Genomic DNA, 12,238 nt, shown 5'->3' on the forward strand with positions numbered 1-12,238 from the left:
AGGAGTAAATTTACTCACAGTTCCGCATGGCTGGGGACGGTGGGGGAGCCCTCAGGAAACTTATAATCATGGCAGAAGTGGAAGCAGGCACCTTTTTCACAAGTTGGCAGACTAGAGAGGAGAAAGAAGGAGGAATTTCCAAAAACTTATAAAACCATCAGGTCTCCTGTGTGGAGAAAGAGATCCTTCTTTCTCTTCTTATAAAGCCATCAATCCTACCAGATTAGGACCTCACATTTATATCTTCACTTAACCAAAACTCCTACTGGAAAGGGGTCCTGATCCAGACTCCAAGAGAGAGTTCTTGGACCTCGGGCAAGAAAGAATTTGGGGTGAGTCCATAAAGTGAAAGCAAGTTTATTAGAGAAAAAGAGAAACAAAAGAATGGCTACTCCATAGACAGAGCAGGGGCATGGGCTGCTCAACTGAATATACTTGTGGTTATTTCTTAATTATATGACAAACAAGGGGTGGATTATTCATGAATTTTCTGGGAAAGGAGTGGGATTTCCTGGAACTGAGGGTTCCTCCCCACTTTAGGCCATATAGGGTAACTGCTGGCCCCGACATTCATAAATTGTCATAGTGCTGATGGGAATGTCTTTTAGCATGCTAATGCATTATAATTAATGTAAAATGAGCAGTGAGTTTGACCATAGGTCACTTCCATCAACATCTTGCATTTGGTGGGTGTTGGCCCGCTTCTTTACCACTTCCTGTTTTATCAGCAGGGTCTTTTTGACTGGTTTCTTGTGATACCAGTACTGCTGACCTCCCACCTCATCCTGTGACTGAGAATGCCTAACCTCCTGGGAATGCAGCCCAGTAGGTCTCAGCCTCATTTTACCCAGCCGCTATTCAAGATGGAGTCACTATGGTTCAAATGCCTCTGACAGAATCACCTTCTAAAAGTCCTATGTCCAAATGCAGTCACTTAGTGGGTACGAATTTGGAGGGGAACACAACTGAGTCCATAGCAAACAGTATTCGATTTTTAATCACATCAGCACACACAATAAGACTCTGAAAAGTGAGTCCCTTGGCTGGGCTAGGGAGAAAATTGTGACAATATGTAGTGTTCCAAAATGACCCTCCCTGCATCAGGGAGCACTCAGAACCTTCCAGCTTGGTGAACAGAATTTGTTCTCAGGCCAGGAGCCATGCTCTGTAAGTATGTTGTCTTTACATCTGGCCCAGTTTGATCTTTGGAGATAGACACATAGTGGGTCCCAGATTGTGTCCTGCTTCAAAGATCTGGGGACACAGGCTTGGGATACCTGTATATCAACAGAAACCAGACTAGCAGGTGGTAAGGCTGGCATTGTTCTGTGTTCTTAGGGTTTTTTGTTTTCTTTTTTTTTGAGACGGAGGTCTTGCTCTGTCGCCCAGGCTGGAATCGTGTGGCGCGATCTTGGCTCACTGCAAGCTCCGCCTCCCGGGTTCACGCCATTCTTCTGCCTCAGCCTCCGGAGTAGCTAGGACTACAGGCGCCTGCCACCACGCCTGGCTAATCTTTTTTTGTATTTTTAGTAGAGACGTAGTTTCACCGTGTTAGCCAGGATGGTCTAGATCTCCTGACCTCGTGATCCGCCCGCCTCGGCCTCCCAAAGTGCTGGGATTACAGGCGTGAGCCATGGCGCCTCTTAGGTTCTTAATCACTGGGACACTCACAGGCAAGGCCTGGCTTTTTCCACAAGAAGTATTCTGGATGGAAGTAAACACATCAGTGAGCTTAAAGTTCTACATGATTACAATGACTTAAGCTTGAGAATTTTTTTAAAAACAGAGAAGGGAGTAGTAAATGACTAAATATAAAGCACCTAGTGCTGTGTTTCGCAAATGGCAATCACCGGGCAGGTGTCTCAGCTCCTCGCTGCAGCAACCAGGCTTCCAGGACTGGAAGGAAGTCTTCTACATTCAAAACTATACTCAAACTACTCCCCTCCACCACCCAATTCTACTTCTGTGCTCGCGTTCCTCCTGCCTGGAAAACTCCATGGCCGGACAGATTCACTCCCACTCCACTGCCGGACCAAGCACGTCCGTGGGCCACCCACGCCTGGAAAACGGCTGGCTGGGCCGGAGGGGCGAGGCCCGCTGGCGAGGGGGGCGGGTACTAGCCACTTCTTGGGAGCCGCGGTACGCGCAGCCTTGTGGGAGCTGTAGTTCCCGCAGCTCTGAGTCTCCAGGCGAGATGTCACCACAGGACTCGTTTTCCCGTGCTCCTGTGCGCGGGTCCACTTGGGACGGGTCCCTGAGTAGGTGAGGAGGTGGGTAGGAGCTTGCTTATAGAAACGTGGAATCGAGTAGTCCTTGCCGGTGGAGCCGCTGCCGCCAGGGAACTCAGGGCCGGCTCCTGTTCCTTCAAGAGTGCTGGAGGCCAAACTTGAAATACAAGTTTAAGGTTCCCCATCGGGCAAAAGATAAGGATCCGATCTCCCCCGGCCGGGTGTGCAGCAGGAGCGACCAACCCCGACCCGGGTTAAAACTCCCAGGGACTCTTCGTTGCTGCCACCTCTTGTTCTCTCCCCCGTTCCCACTCGGTGTCTCCCTCAGGGCCGGGAGGCACAGCGGTCCCTGCTTGCTGAGGGGCTGGATGTACGCATCCGCAGGTTCCCGCGGACTTGGGGGCGCCCGCTGAGCCCCGGCGCCCGCAGAGGGCTTGTGTTTGCCTCCTGCATCCTCAACCCGGAGGGCAGCGAGGGCCTACCACCATGATCACTGGTGTGTTCAGCATGCGCTTGTGGACCCCGGTGGGCGTCCTGACCTCGCTGGCCTACTGCCTGCACCAGCGGCGGGTGGCCCTGGCCGAGCTGCAGGAGGCCGATGGCCGGCGTCCGGTAGACCGCAGCCTGCTGAAGTTGAAAATGGTGCAGGTCGTGTTTCGACACGGGGCGCGGAGTCCTCGCAAGCCGCTCCCGCTGGAGGAGCAGGTGAGAGGTCGGCCCGGGCCGGGGCTGGTGTGGCGAGGACCGTGTGCCAGGCCAGGCGTCTCGCCCTGACACACATCTTCAGAGCTTTACTCGCGCGGAGCGGGGCTCGGGTTGGGTCCAGAAGAAGGGAAAACAGCAGTAGCCAGTGACTCCCCAGACTCGAGCAAAGGACCTGCTGGGGGTAGGACAGCCCCGGAACTTCCAGTTTTGCCCTGATGGCGCAGCCATCAGTAAGCCCTTCTTAAGACGCATGGTAGTCGCCTGGGGATCCTGCTACGTTGCAGATTCTGATTCAGCAGGTGTGGAGTAGTGCCCCAGGTCAGCATTTCTATTAAGGGTCTAGGTGAACTTGAATACAAGGGTGCAGTGCACTTCTGTGTGACCATTTTGAAGGTGGTTTGTCAGAGCTGAAGGGCTAAAGGGACTTTAGTGACAGGAACCACTCACTCTTAACTGAGATTACAGTGGACAAGAGGTCATTGCCTTTGGAAACAAACTTTATAACTGCTTTTTCTCAGGGTTTGCTAGAGGTCATTTGAGATCTGAAGTTTTTTTCTTGTAACAAGTGTTGTATTCTAGGGTTCTCCTTTTCTATTTAAGGTTACTAAACCTATAGTGGAAGGGATTTGAGGTCGGAAAAAATTAAAAATGGGCTAGTCTGTGGCTGTAATGTTTTAAAAATCTGTCTGGTTTTGTCAGGATAATTATGACTAAAGCACAAATAGTTTAAAAAAAAAAAGATTATCTTTCCTGGATGTGACTTTTCATAGCAGAAAGGCCTAGTGAAGAGGAACAGGCAACCTGAAATCCCCAAACTCCCAGGTATTACACCTGTGGAGTGCTTTTGTATCGTTGGTCTTCCAGGTTGATGTTGGAGGAGGTCAAACAGATTGTCCAAAATTGATGTTAGGTATACTCTTCATAATAACAGTTGCTTTCTAGAAACCTTCAGGATTGTCTCTTTACATTGTACAACTGGAAACCCATTTTTCAAGGTTGGCCGCACATGAAATTAAACTTCTAAAGCATTTTCCACATAAATAAATACATATGGAAGGCACTTAATTCTATTACCAGGTTTCTAGTTAGCCTTACTCTGGCTTTACCACTTGCTCTCTGGAACCGGGATTTCTTCTTTCATTTTGATTCTTTGATTTTTTTTCAGTCTCTTACTTTGCCTTTTTATATTAGATCACTAAATTTTCCTTATGATTTTGTATACAGCCCATCTCTGATGCTCCCCTTCCCCCAATTCTTCTCTATTTATTCTTGGTACAGAAAGACTAGGGAATCATATGTAGGAATATATATTATATTCACGTAGAAGACAAAAAGTTATCAGTGGTAATGGAGAGTAAAACTTTGAATGTATAGGCCTAGACCTAGTATGTACCATATATATATATATATATACCCTGAAGGCCCTAGGAAAATATTTAGATTCTTTTAGGGCTTTGTGCCTAAGGGAGAGTGGGTGTGTGATGGATATCTTCTGCCTTTATGGTTGAAAGGTCCGTTGTAGCTTAGGATACCAGCTTCATTCATCTTCAATCTGTGTAGCCATAAAATAGCATCTGAATCCATGGCCTGACTTTGCAATTAGAGAAGGCATATTACCTCTCTTCTCTGCTCATATTCTCCAGACTTTAGACAGATGCTTTAAACATCTTCGGCTATCTAGTATAAAGTTGTGTGCATGAAAATCAGGGGTGAACCAACTCTTTCAATTTAGGCTATGAGCAAATATTAGCCTCTTAAAACTTGTTTCTGGATAGTCTCTGTCCGGTATTCATTTCAAGATCCAATTTGATAGAGGTTGTTATTGGGATTTTTTTTTTTTTTTTTTGAGACAGAATCTTGTTCTGTTGCAAGGCTGGAGTGCAGTGACACGATCTCGGCTCACTGCAACCTCCGCCTCTCGGGTTTAAGCAATTCTCTTGCCTCAGCGTCCCGAGTGGCTGGGACTACAGGTGCACACCACCAGACCCGGCTAATTTTTGTATTTTTAGTAGAGACGAGGTTTCATCATGTTGGCCAGGATGGCCTCGATATCTTGATCTCATGATCCGCCTGCTTCAAGTCTCCCAAAGTGCTGGGATTACAGGCGTGAGCCAGCGCCCGGCCATTATTGGGATTTTTTAATCTTCTTGGTTCTGCTATTAATTATAGTCAGAAGGGACTGCCTGGCAAAAATTTTTTGTCTTTGGTACATGTTTCCTGATTTCTGACTGGTTTATAGATTAATATATGTGACAAGTCACCTCATTCAGTCATCTCACAAATTCTCAGAAAGTAGCATGATTTAAAACTAGATGTTTTGGCTGGGTGTGGTGGCTCATGCCTGTAATCCCAGCACTTTGGGAGGCTGAGGCAGGTGGATCACGAGGTCAGGAGTTCGAGATCAGCCTGGCCAAGATGGCGAAACCCCATCTCTACTAAAAATACAAAAATTAGCCCGGTGTGGTGGTGGGCGCCTGTAATCCCAGCTACTCGGGAGGCTGAGGCAGGAGAATTGCTTGAACCCGGGAGGCGGAGGTTGCAGTGAGCCAAGACTGGGCCACTGCACTCTACCCTGGGTGATAGAGCAAGACTCCATCTCAAAAACAAAAAACAAAAAACTAGATGTTTTATTGGGTTGTTTTCTTGTGGCTTGAATGGCTGTTGATTTAACCTGTTTTGCTAAAAGATTGTGCTTTGGAAATAAAAATATAGAACTTGATTGGCCATTTTTTTTCCTGATCATTAGAGTAGATCCAAATGCACTATCAAAAGAAAAGACTTGGCACTGCTTCCAGGCTTCCTTCAACTCCCCTGAGTGTCAAGATGGCCTCCACCCAGGGAGGTTCCTCAGTTTTTATAAAATAAATTCCAACCTACCCCAGCTTCACTGTTGATTAAGACATTTGGGTCCTTATTTATTTGACAATATAGATGAGCTGAGAAGCATAATGTAAGAATCTTTTATTGCTTAGTACCTTTCCAAAACTCAGCTAAAAGAAGTGGTATTCAAGAAGCATTACATGAGGTCCACCCATTCTTCAGGATCGATGGTTCTTAACCGTGGTGGAACATTGGAGTCAACTGGGAAGCTTTAAAAAATACACATGCCAAGGTCTCCCTCCGAAAGATTCTAATTTAATTGGTCTAGGGTATCCAGATAATGTAAAAGACTCTCTGGTGAAGCTTGAGAATTATCTGGACTGAAGAGCATTAAAAAAGTGGAGGCCCCACTTTTTTGGGGGATAATCCAAATGCGGTTATCCCAGGATGGGACTCAGGCATCAGTAACTTTTAAAAAATGTCCTGGTAATACCAGTGTAAAGACAAGGTTTAATATGATTGCTTTATTTTAAAATCTACACCTGGAAGGTTTTTGTTTATTTTTATGTAGATTTGTTGTTTTATCTTGAATGTAGTATATCAATCCCAGTACAGAATTGCCTTCGCTGAAATGTGCTTTGGTAAGAGGCTATCATTCTGTGTTGAGAGAACTAGGAGAAACAATCCCACAGAACTCATTGCTGTGACTGCTGAAAAGATGTTCATTATATTACTCTATCCTCTTTATGAGGACCCTTGGGAGGAATTTGTCTGTTAGCATTAGGAATGGTGTGCTTCTCCTGAACAATTGGCTTGCTTTTTTCTTTAAACTAGTCTAGCTGATCAAGTTTCTTTCTTTATGTAAAAGTCAGGAAGCTGGGTGCCAAGTCTGTGGCCCACGTATGGTAAGTAAACAGATCTTCATGGTGTACATATTTTAGTAACCGTATTACTGCATCCATTTCTTTGTCCCTACATTTGTTTGCTTTTGTCTTTCTTGCCTACTTTGAATTAGTTGTCTTACTATATTTTAATTTTTGCTATATCTACTTTATTACCCCTTGAAGATGGGTATACATAAAATAAGTAAAATTATCAAGTTAGTCTTTGCCACTAACTGGGAAGCTTAAGAGCAGGAATGAGAATGAGAGTATGTATATGGAGTGGACACTATTATATGAAACTGATGTATCATCCATTCTTGAAAATCTGAAAACTGTACTTTAGACTTGACGTGACCTGGACTCCAGTGTCCTAGGAGACACCAAGGGTCCTCTCTTGGTGAATGTGCCTAAGAGGAGATTTCTTAGTGAGGCTGAATGGCCCTGTGGAGCTTTGTGTCAGGCCCTGTGGTGGACACTGGAACTACAAGGATGGATAATTCAGTCTTGCCTTTAAAGGAGTTTCAATGTGATAAAGCAGAGACAACAAATATCAATTAAGGCAATATGCTGGGAGCACTGGAAACACAAAGGAGGTGTCTCCAAATGCCCAAAACTGAAATCAGCTTTCCACCTGTTTTTCTGCCTTGGTCTTAGTTTTAGTCAAGGAATATCTCCATTATGAGGCTCAAAAATCAAAGGAGTCTCTTTTTTGTTCTTCTGTGTTTACCTACCAACACAGTCCCCAAATAAAGCTTTTATTTACTCACTGGCCAAGTCTAACTCAAATGTCTTACGTCTACCTCCTCTATTGCTACTGGCTTAGATGAGGCCTTAGGCTCTCATGTGGACTATTGCTAACATCTCAAAATGGGCTTTTCTGCATCTAGTCTTCCCATTCCAATTGTGATATATGCTGCCAGGTTTCAGATTTATTCTGTGGAGCCTGTGGGCTAAGAGGATGTTGAGCGGCTGGGGCTGTGGGATTCCCTCCTACTTCAACTAGAGAAATTCGAGTTTTTGCCTTTATATGTACAAATCTAAAGTTAAACTTTACATGGTATTTTCTGATTTAAAAATTGGAATACCATTCCCAGGTTGAGGCAAACCAAACCACTTCTTTGCCATACGCATTCTTCACCATCTCTGCTTTGCTCAAGCTTTCTAGTTATTTTTGGAATTCTGAATGTCACCCTTTATAAGTACAGGTATTTGCTTGACTAAATACTATTCATTTAAAATGCTATTCCCTCAATGAAACTTCTCCTGAATCCCCAGCCAGAAGAGAAGGTCTGTCTTGCCTTTGAACTGATATGGCCTTCATATGGTTTCTTGCAGCACATGTCAGCTTCTATTATGGTATTGCTGTCATTTACATTCACAGCTGGCCTTTTTTCTTTACTAACTTGAAAACTCAGGAAAGGCAGGGTCAAGTTTTCTCAAGATGGGTATCTTCCATGGGAGCTGGCAAATTGTTGGAGCTATTAATTGTACCTACTGTGTGTGAGGCCCTTTGCTGGGAAACAGAAGTCAATAGATGACCCAGTCTCTGTTCTCAGGAAGCCAAGTCTACTGAACAGGACAGACCAGTAAAGGAGCTCGTTTAATACACTTTGGTAAAGGCTACTAAAGAGAGCCACTGAAGCTACTGTGAAAGCATAAGGCCATGACCAAGGTTTCTGGGAACATTTAAGTTGAGTCTTATGGAATGAACAAAAGTCTTTCTAGATGAATGAGGAGAGAAAATTCCAGGCATAAGAAACATGATACTGAAAGGCCATGAAATATGAGAAAGGAAACGAAGTTGCATAGCTAGTGAGTAAGTGTGTAGAATAGGGAAGAAGTGGTAAGGGGGCTGCTAGAGAGGAGGTGGGGCCACATGAGCCATGAACCCTTGAAGGGTTTTTTTATCCAGAGGGGTTAGAGGGTCAGAAAGAGGGAGCAGTGATTAACTGTGGAAGAAGGAAGAAGGCCTCTCTGTGAACACCTGGTCCTCTGATGTGTCAGAAGGAGGTTCAGGTGTTGGAGACCAGGTGCCAGTGGGACTGACACATGACTTTGGGAAGAATGGAGGGCTCCCTAGATGCAAAGAAAATCTGAGGCTCCCAGTACCATTCTCCTGGGATAGTTCGGGGAGGGATGAAGATAAATATGATGATATGTGACATAGTAGGTTTCCAAATGTTAGTTTTAAAACTAAACAAAGTAGTAGGAGATTGAGTTAAATATTTTTTTATTATCAATGTTATAGGAATTCAGATTTAAAAGATAACCACTGAAAACCAGAGTGGTCAGTGATAGGGAAGTAAGACTTGAGCTATCCTTGAACATTGAAGACAAGGTGATGGGCAGATAGGAACAAGAGTCCCTTCAAGCAAGAGAAGCAAGCTGGAAGAAGATGCAGAAACAGTGGGCAGGGTCTAGGTTGGAAGGGAGGAAAGAGGCAGTGAAGCTGAGTACAGGGGCTGGGCAAAGCGGGTAGAAGTCCTTTTTTTAAAATTTTTTTAAGAGATGGGGTCTTGCTGTGTTGCCCAGGCTGATCTTGAACTCCTGGCCTCAAGTGATGCTCCACCTCAGCCTCCCAAAGTGCTAGGATTACAGGTATGAGCCACTGCACCCAGCCACGATGTAGAAGTCCTTGAAGGACAGATGCTTACCTCTGAGACATTAGGAAAAAACTACTGATATGATGAAACTGGCTTAGCAAGATTAATTAGGTGATTTTGAAACATACAATGCATTATTATTTATTGTAGTCACCATCCTGTACAATAGATCACTAAAGCTTATTATTCTTGTCTAACTGAAATTTTGTACCCATTGATAAAAATCTCTTTCCCCATTTACTGCACCCCCCCAGCCTCTGATAACCACCACTCTACTCTCTAATTCCGTGAGTTTGACTTTTTTAGATTCTACACATACAAGCATACCTTGAAGATATTGCAGATTCAGGTCTAGACCACCACAATAAAGCAAATATCGCAATACAGTGAGACCCACGATTTTTTTTTGTTTCCCAGTGCATATAAAAGTTGTGTTTACACTCTTCTGTATCCTATTATGCAATAGCATGTCTAAAAATGTACATACCTTAATTTAAAAATGCTTTATTCCTAAAAAGTGCTAGTGATTACCTGAGCCTTCAGTGAGTCATGATCTTTTTGCCAGTGGAGGGTCTTGCCTTGACGTTGGTGGCTGCTGACTGATCAGGGTAGTAGTTGCTAAAGGTTGGGGTGGCTGTGGTAATTTTTAAAAATAAGACAACAGTAAAGTTTGCCACATTGATAGACTCTTCCTTTCATGAAAGATTTCTCTGTAGCTTGTGACACAGTTTAATAGCATTTTACCCACAATAGAACATCTTTTGAAATTGGAGTCAATCTTCTCAAACTCTGCCACTGCTGTATCAATTAAGTTTATGTAATAAATCCATTGTTGTAATTTCAACAGTGTTCACATTGTCTTCACCAGGACTAGATTCCCTTTCAAGGAACCACTTCTTTGAAGTAACTTCTCATGCATTCAAGTTTTATCATGAGATTGCAGCAATTCAGTCAGAACTTAAGGTTCCACATCTAATTCTAGTTCTCTTGCTATTTCCATCACATCTGCAGTTACTTCTTCCACGGAAGCCTTGAATCTTCAAAGTCATCCATAAGGGTTGGAATCAAATCTTCCGAACTTCTCTTAATGTTGCTATTTTGACCTCCTCCTCATAAATGTTCTTAATGGCATCTGGAATGGTGAATTCTTTCCATAAGGTTTTCAATTTACTTTACCCAGATTCATCAGAGGAATCACTATCTAGGGCAACAATAGCCTTACAAAATGTATTTCTTAAATAATAAACACTTGAAAGTCAAAATTACTCCTTGGGCCATGGGCTGCAGAAAGGACATTGTGTTAGCAGGCACAAAAACAACATTAATTTTGTACATCTCCATTAGAGCCTTTGGGTGACTAGGTGCATTGTCAATGAGCAGTAATATTTGGAAAGGAATCAATTTTTTCTTTTGAGCAGTAGGTCTCAACAGTGGGCTTAAAATATTAAGTAGCCCATGCTGTAAACAGATGTGCTGCCATACAGGCTTTGTTGTTCCATTTATACAGACAGTCAGAGGACATTTAGCATAATTCTTAAGGGCTGTAGGATTTGCAGAATAGTAAATAAGCCTTGGCTTCACCTTAAGGAAACCAGCTGCATTAATCCCTAATGAGAATCAGCCTGTCCTTTGAAGCTTTGAAGCCAGGCATTGACTTTTTCTCTCTAGCTATGAAAGTCTTAGCTGGGATCTTCTTCCTATATAGGCTGTTTCTTCTGCATTGAATATCTCCGTGTTATCAATAAGGTTGTTTCACTTTCTTATTGTTTGTGTGTTCACCAGAGTAGTACTTTTAATTTCCTCCAAGAACTTTTCCTTTGCGTTCATAACTTGGCTGTTTGGTGCAAGAGGCATAGGTTTTGGCTTATCTTAGCTTTCTACATGCCTTCCTTACTAAGCTTAATCATTTCTAGCTTTTGATTTAAAGTGAGAAACTTGCAACTTTTCCTTTCACTTGAACACTTAGAGGCCATTGTAGGGTTATTAACTGGACTAATTTTAATATTGTTGTGTCTCAGGAAATAAGGAGGCTCGAGGAGAGGGAGAGAGATGGGGGAAAAGCCAATCAGCAGAGCACTCAGAAAACACACAACATTTATTGATTAAGTTTGCCATCTTATATGGGTGCGGTTTGTGGCACTCCCAAATAGTTAAAATAGTAACATCAAAGTTCACAGAGTTCAGGATCAGCCTGGGAAAAATGGCAAAACCCCGTCTCTCAAAAAAAAAAAAAAAAATTATCTGGGCATGATGGTATATGCCTGTAGTCCCAGCTACTCGGGAGGCTGAGGTGGGAGGATGAGCCAAGGTAATGCCACTGCACTCCAGGAGGCAGAGGTTTCAGTGAGCCAAGATCATGCCACTGTACTCCAGCCTGGGCAACAGAGCCAGACCCCATTTCAAAAAGAAAAACAAATCACAAATCATAGATCACCTTGACAGATTTAATAGTAATGAAAAAGTTTGAAATATTATGAGAATTACCAGATTTTACACAGAGACATGAATGAGCACATGCTGTTGGAAAAGTGGCACTGATAGACTTGCTCAATGCAGAGTTACTCCAAACCTTCAATTTGTGAAGGATGCAATATCTGTAAAGAGCAATAAAATGATGTATGCCTATGTTACTAAAAGGTTGACTTTACATATTTTCACCACGTAAAAATGAAAGTATGTGAGCTGATGGATTTTGTTTACATTAATCATATATCAAATGTAAATGTATATCAAAACATCACATTGTACTCCATAAATATATACAATATACAATTATTTGTCAATTAAAAATAAAATAAAATATTTAAATGCAATAAAAAATATTTTTTCCAAAAAGATTAATTAGTTGGCTATGGATGGATGGATTGTGCAGGTCAAAGGGAGGAGTTTGTCACAGGCTTTTGCCTGCAGTAGTAAGGTTTACATTCTACAATAAGATCATGGAAGGACCATTGGGAGGGACTTTTCTTCTAAGCAGTGATCAACAGGGCTTGGTGTG

The 12,238-nt window shown here is 43.1% G+C and overlaps 2 protein-coding genes and 1 long non-coding RNA gene across 5 annotated transcripts in view; 2 read left to right on the forward strand and 1 right to left on the reverse strand.

The window, feature by feature from the left end:
• LOC129058944 (uncharacterized) overlaps window positions 1-2,263 on the reverse strand; it is a 33,266-nt gene extending 31,003 nt beyond the window's left edge. Inside the window, exons 1-2 of the long non-coding RNA XR_008524432.2 lie at window positions 1,821-2,263; window positions 19-1,704 (exon numbers count right to left, since the gene is read on the reverse strand). This is a non-coding gene — a long non-coding RNA (uncharacterized LOC129058944). The remainder of the gene's footprint in view (window positions 1-18; window positions 1,705-1,820) is intronic.
• Window positions 1-12,238, forward strand: part of LOC100447686 (neuroblastoma breakpoint family member 12) — a 2,265,351-nt gene that overhangs the window by 643,092 nt on the left and 1,610,021 nt on the right.
• The window catches only part of ACP6 (acid phosphatase 6, lysophosphatidic), a 38,548-nt gene continuing 28,602 nt past the window's right edge, over window positions 2,293-12,238 (forward strand). For 2 of the 3 annotated variants that reach the window (XM_024242495.3, XM_054547183.2), the window contains exon 1: window positions 2,715-2,933. In XM_024242495.3, coding sequence (XP_024098263.1) covers window positions 2,715-2,933 — 219 coding nt within the window. 3 annotated transcript variants of the gene reach the window in all.

Source organism: Pongo abelii, chromosome 1 (genome assembly GCF_028885655.2).
Source record: "Pongo abelii isolate AG06213 chromosome 1, NHGRI_mPonAbe1-v2.0_pri, whole genome shotgun sequence".
Taxonomy (NCBI): Eukaryota; Metazoa; Chordata; class Mammalia; order Primates; family Hominidae; genus Pongo; species Pongo abelii.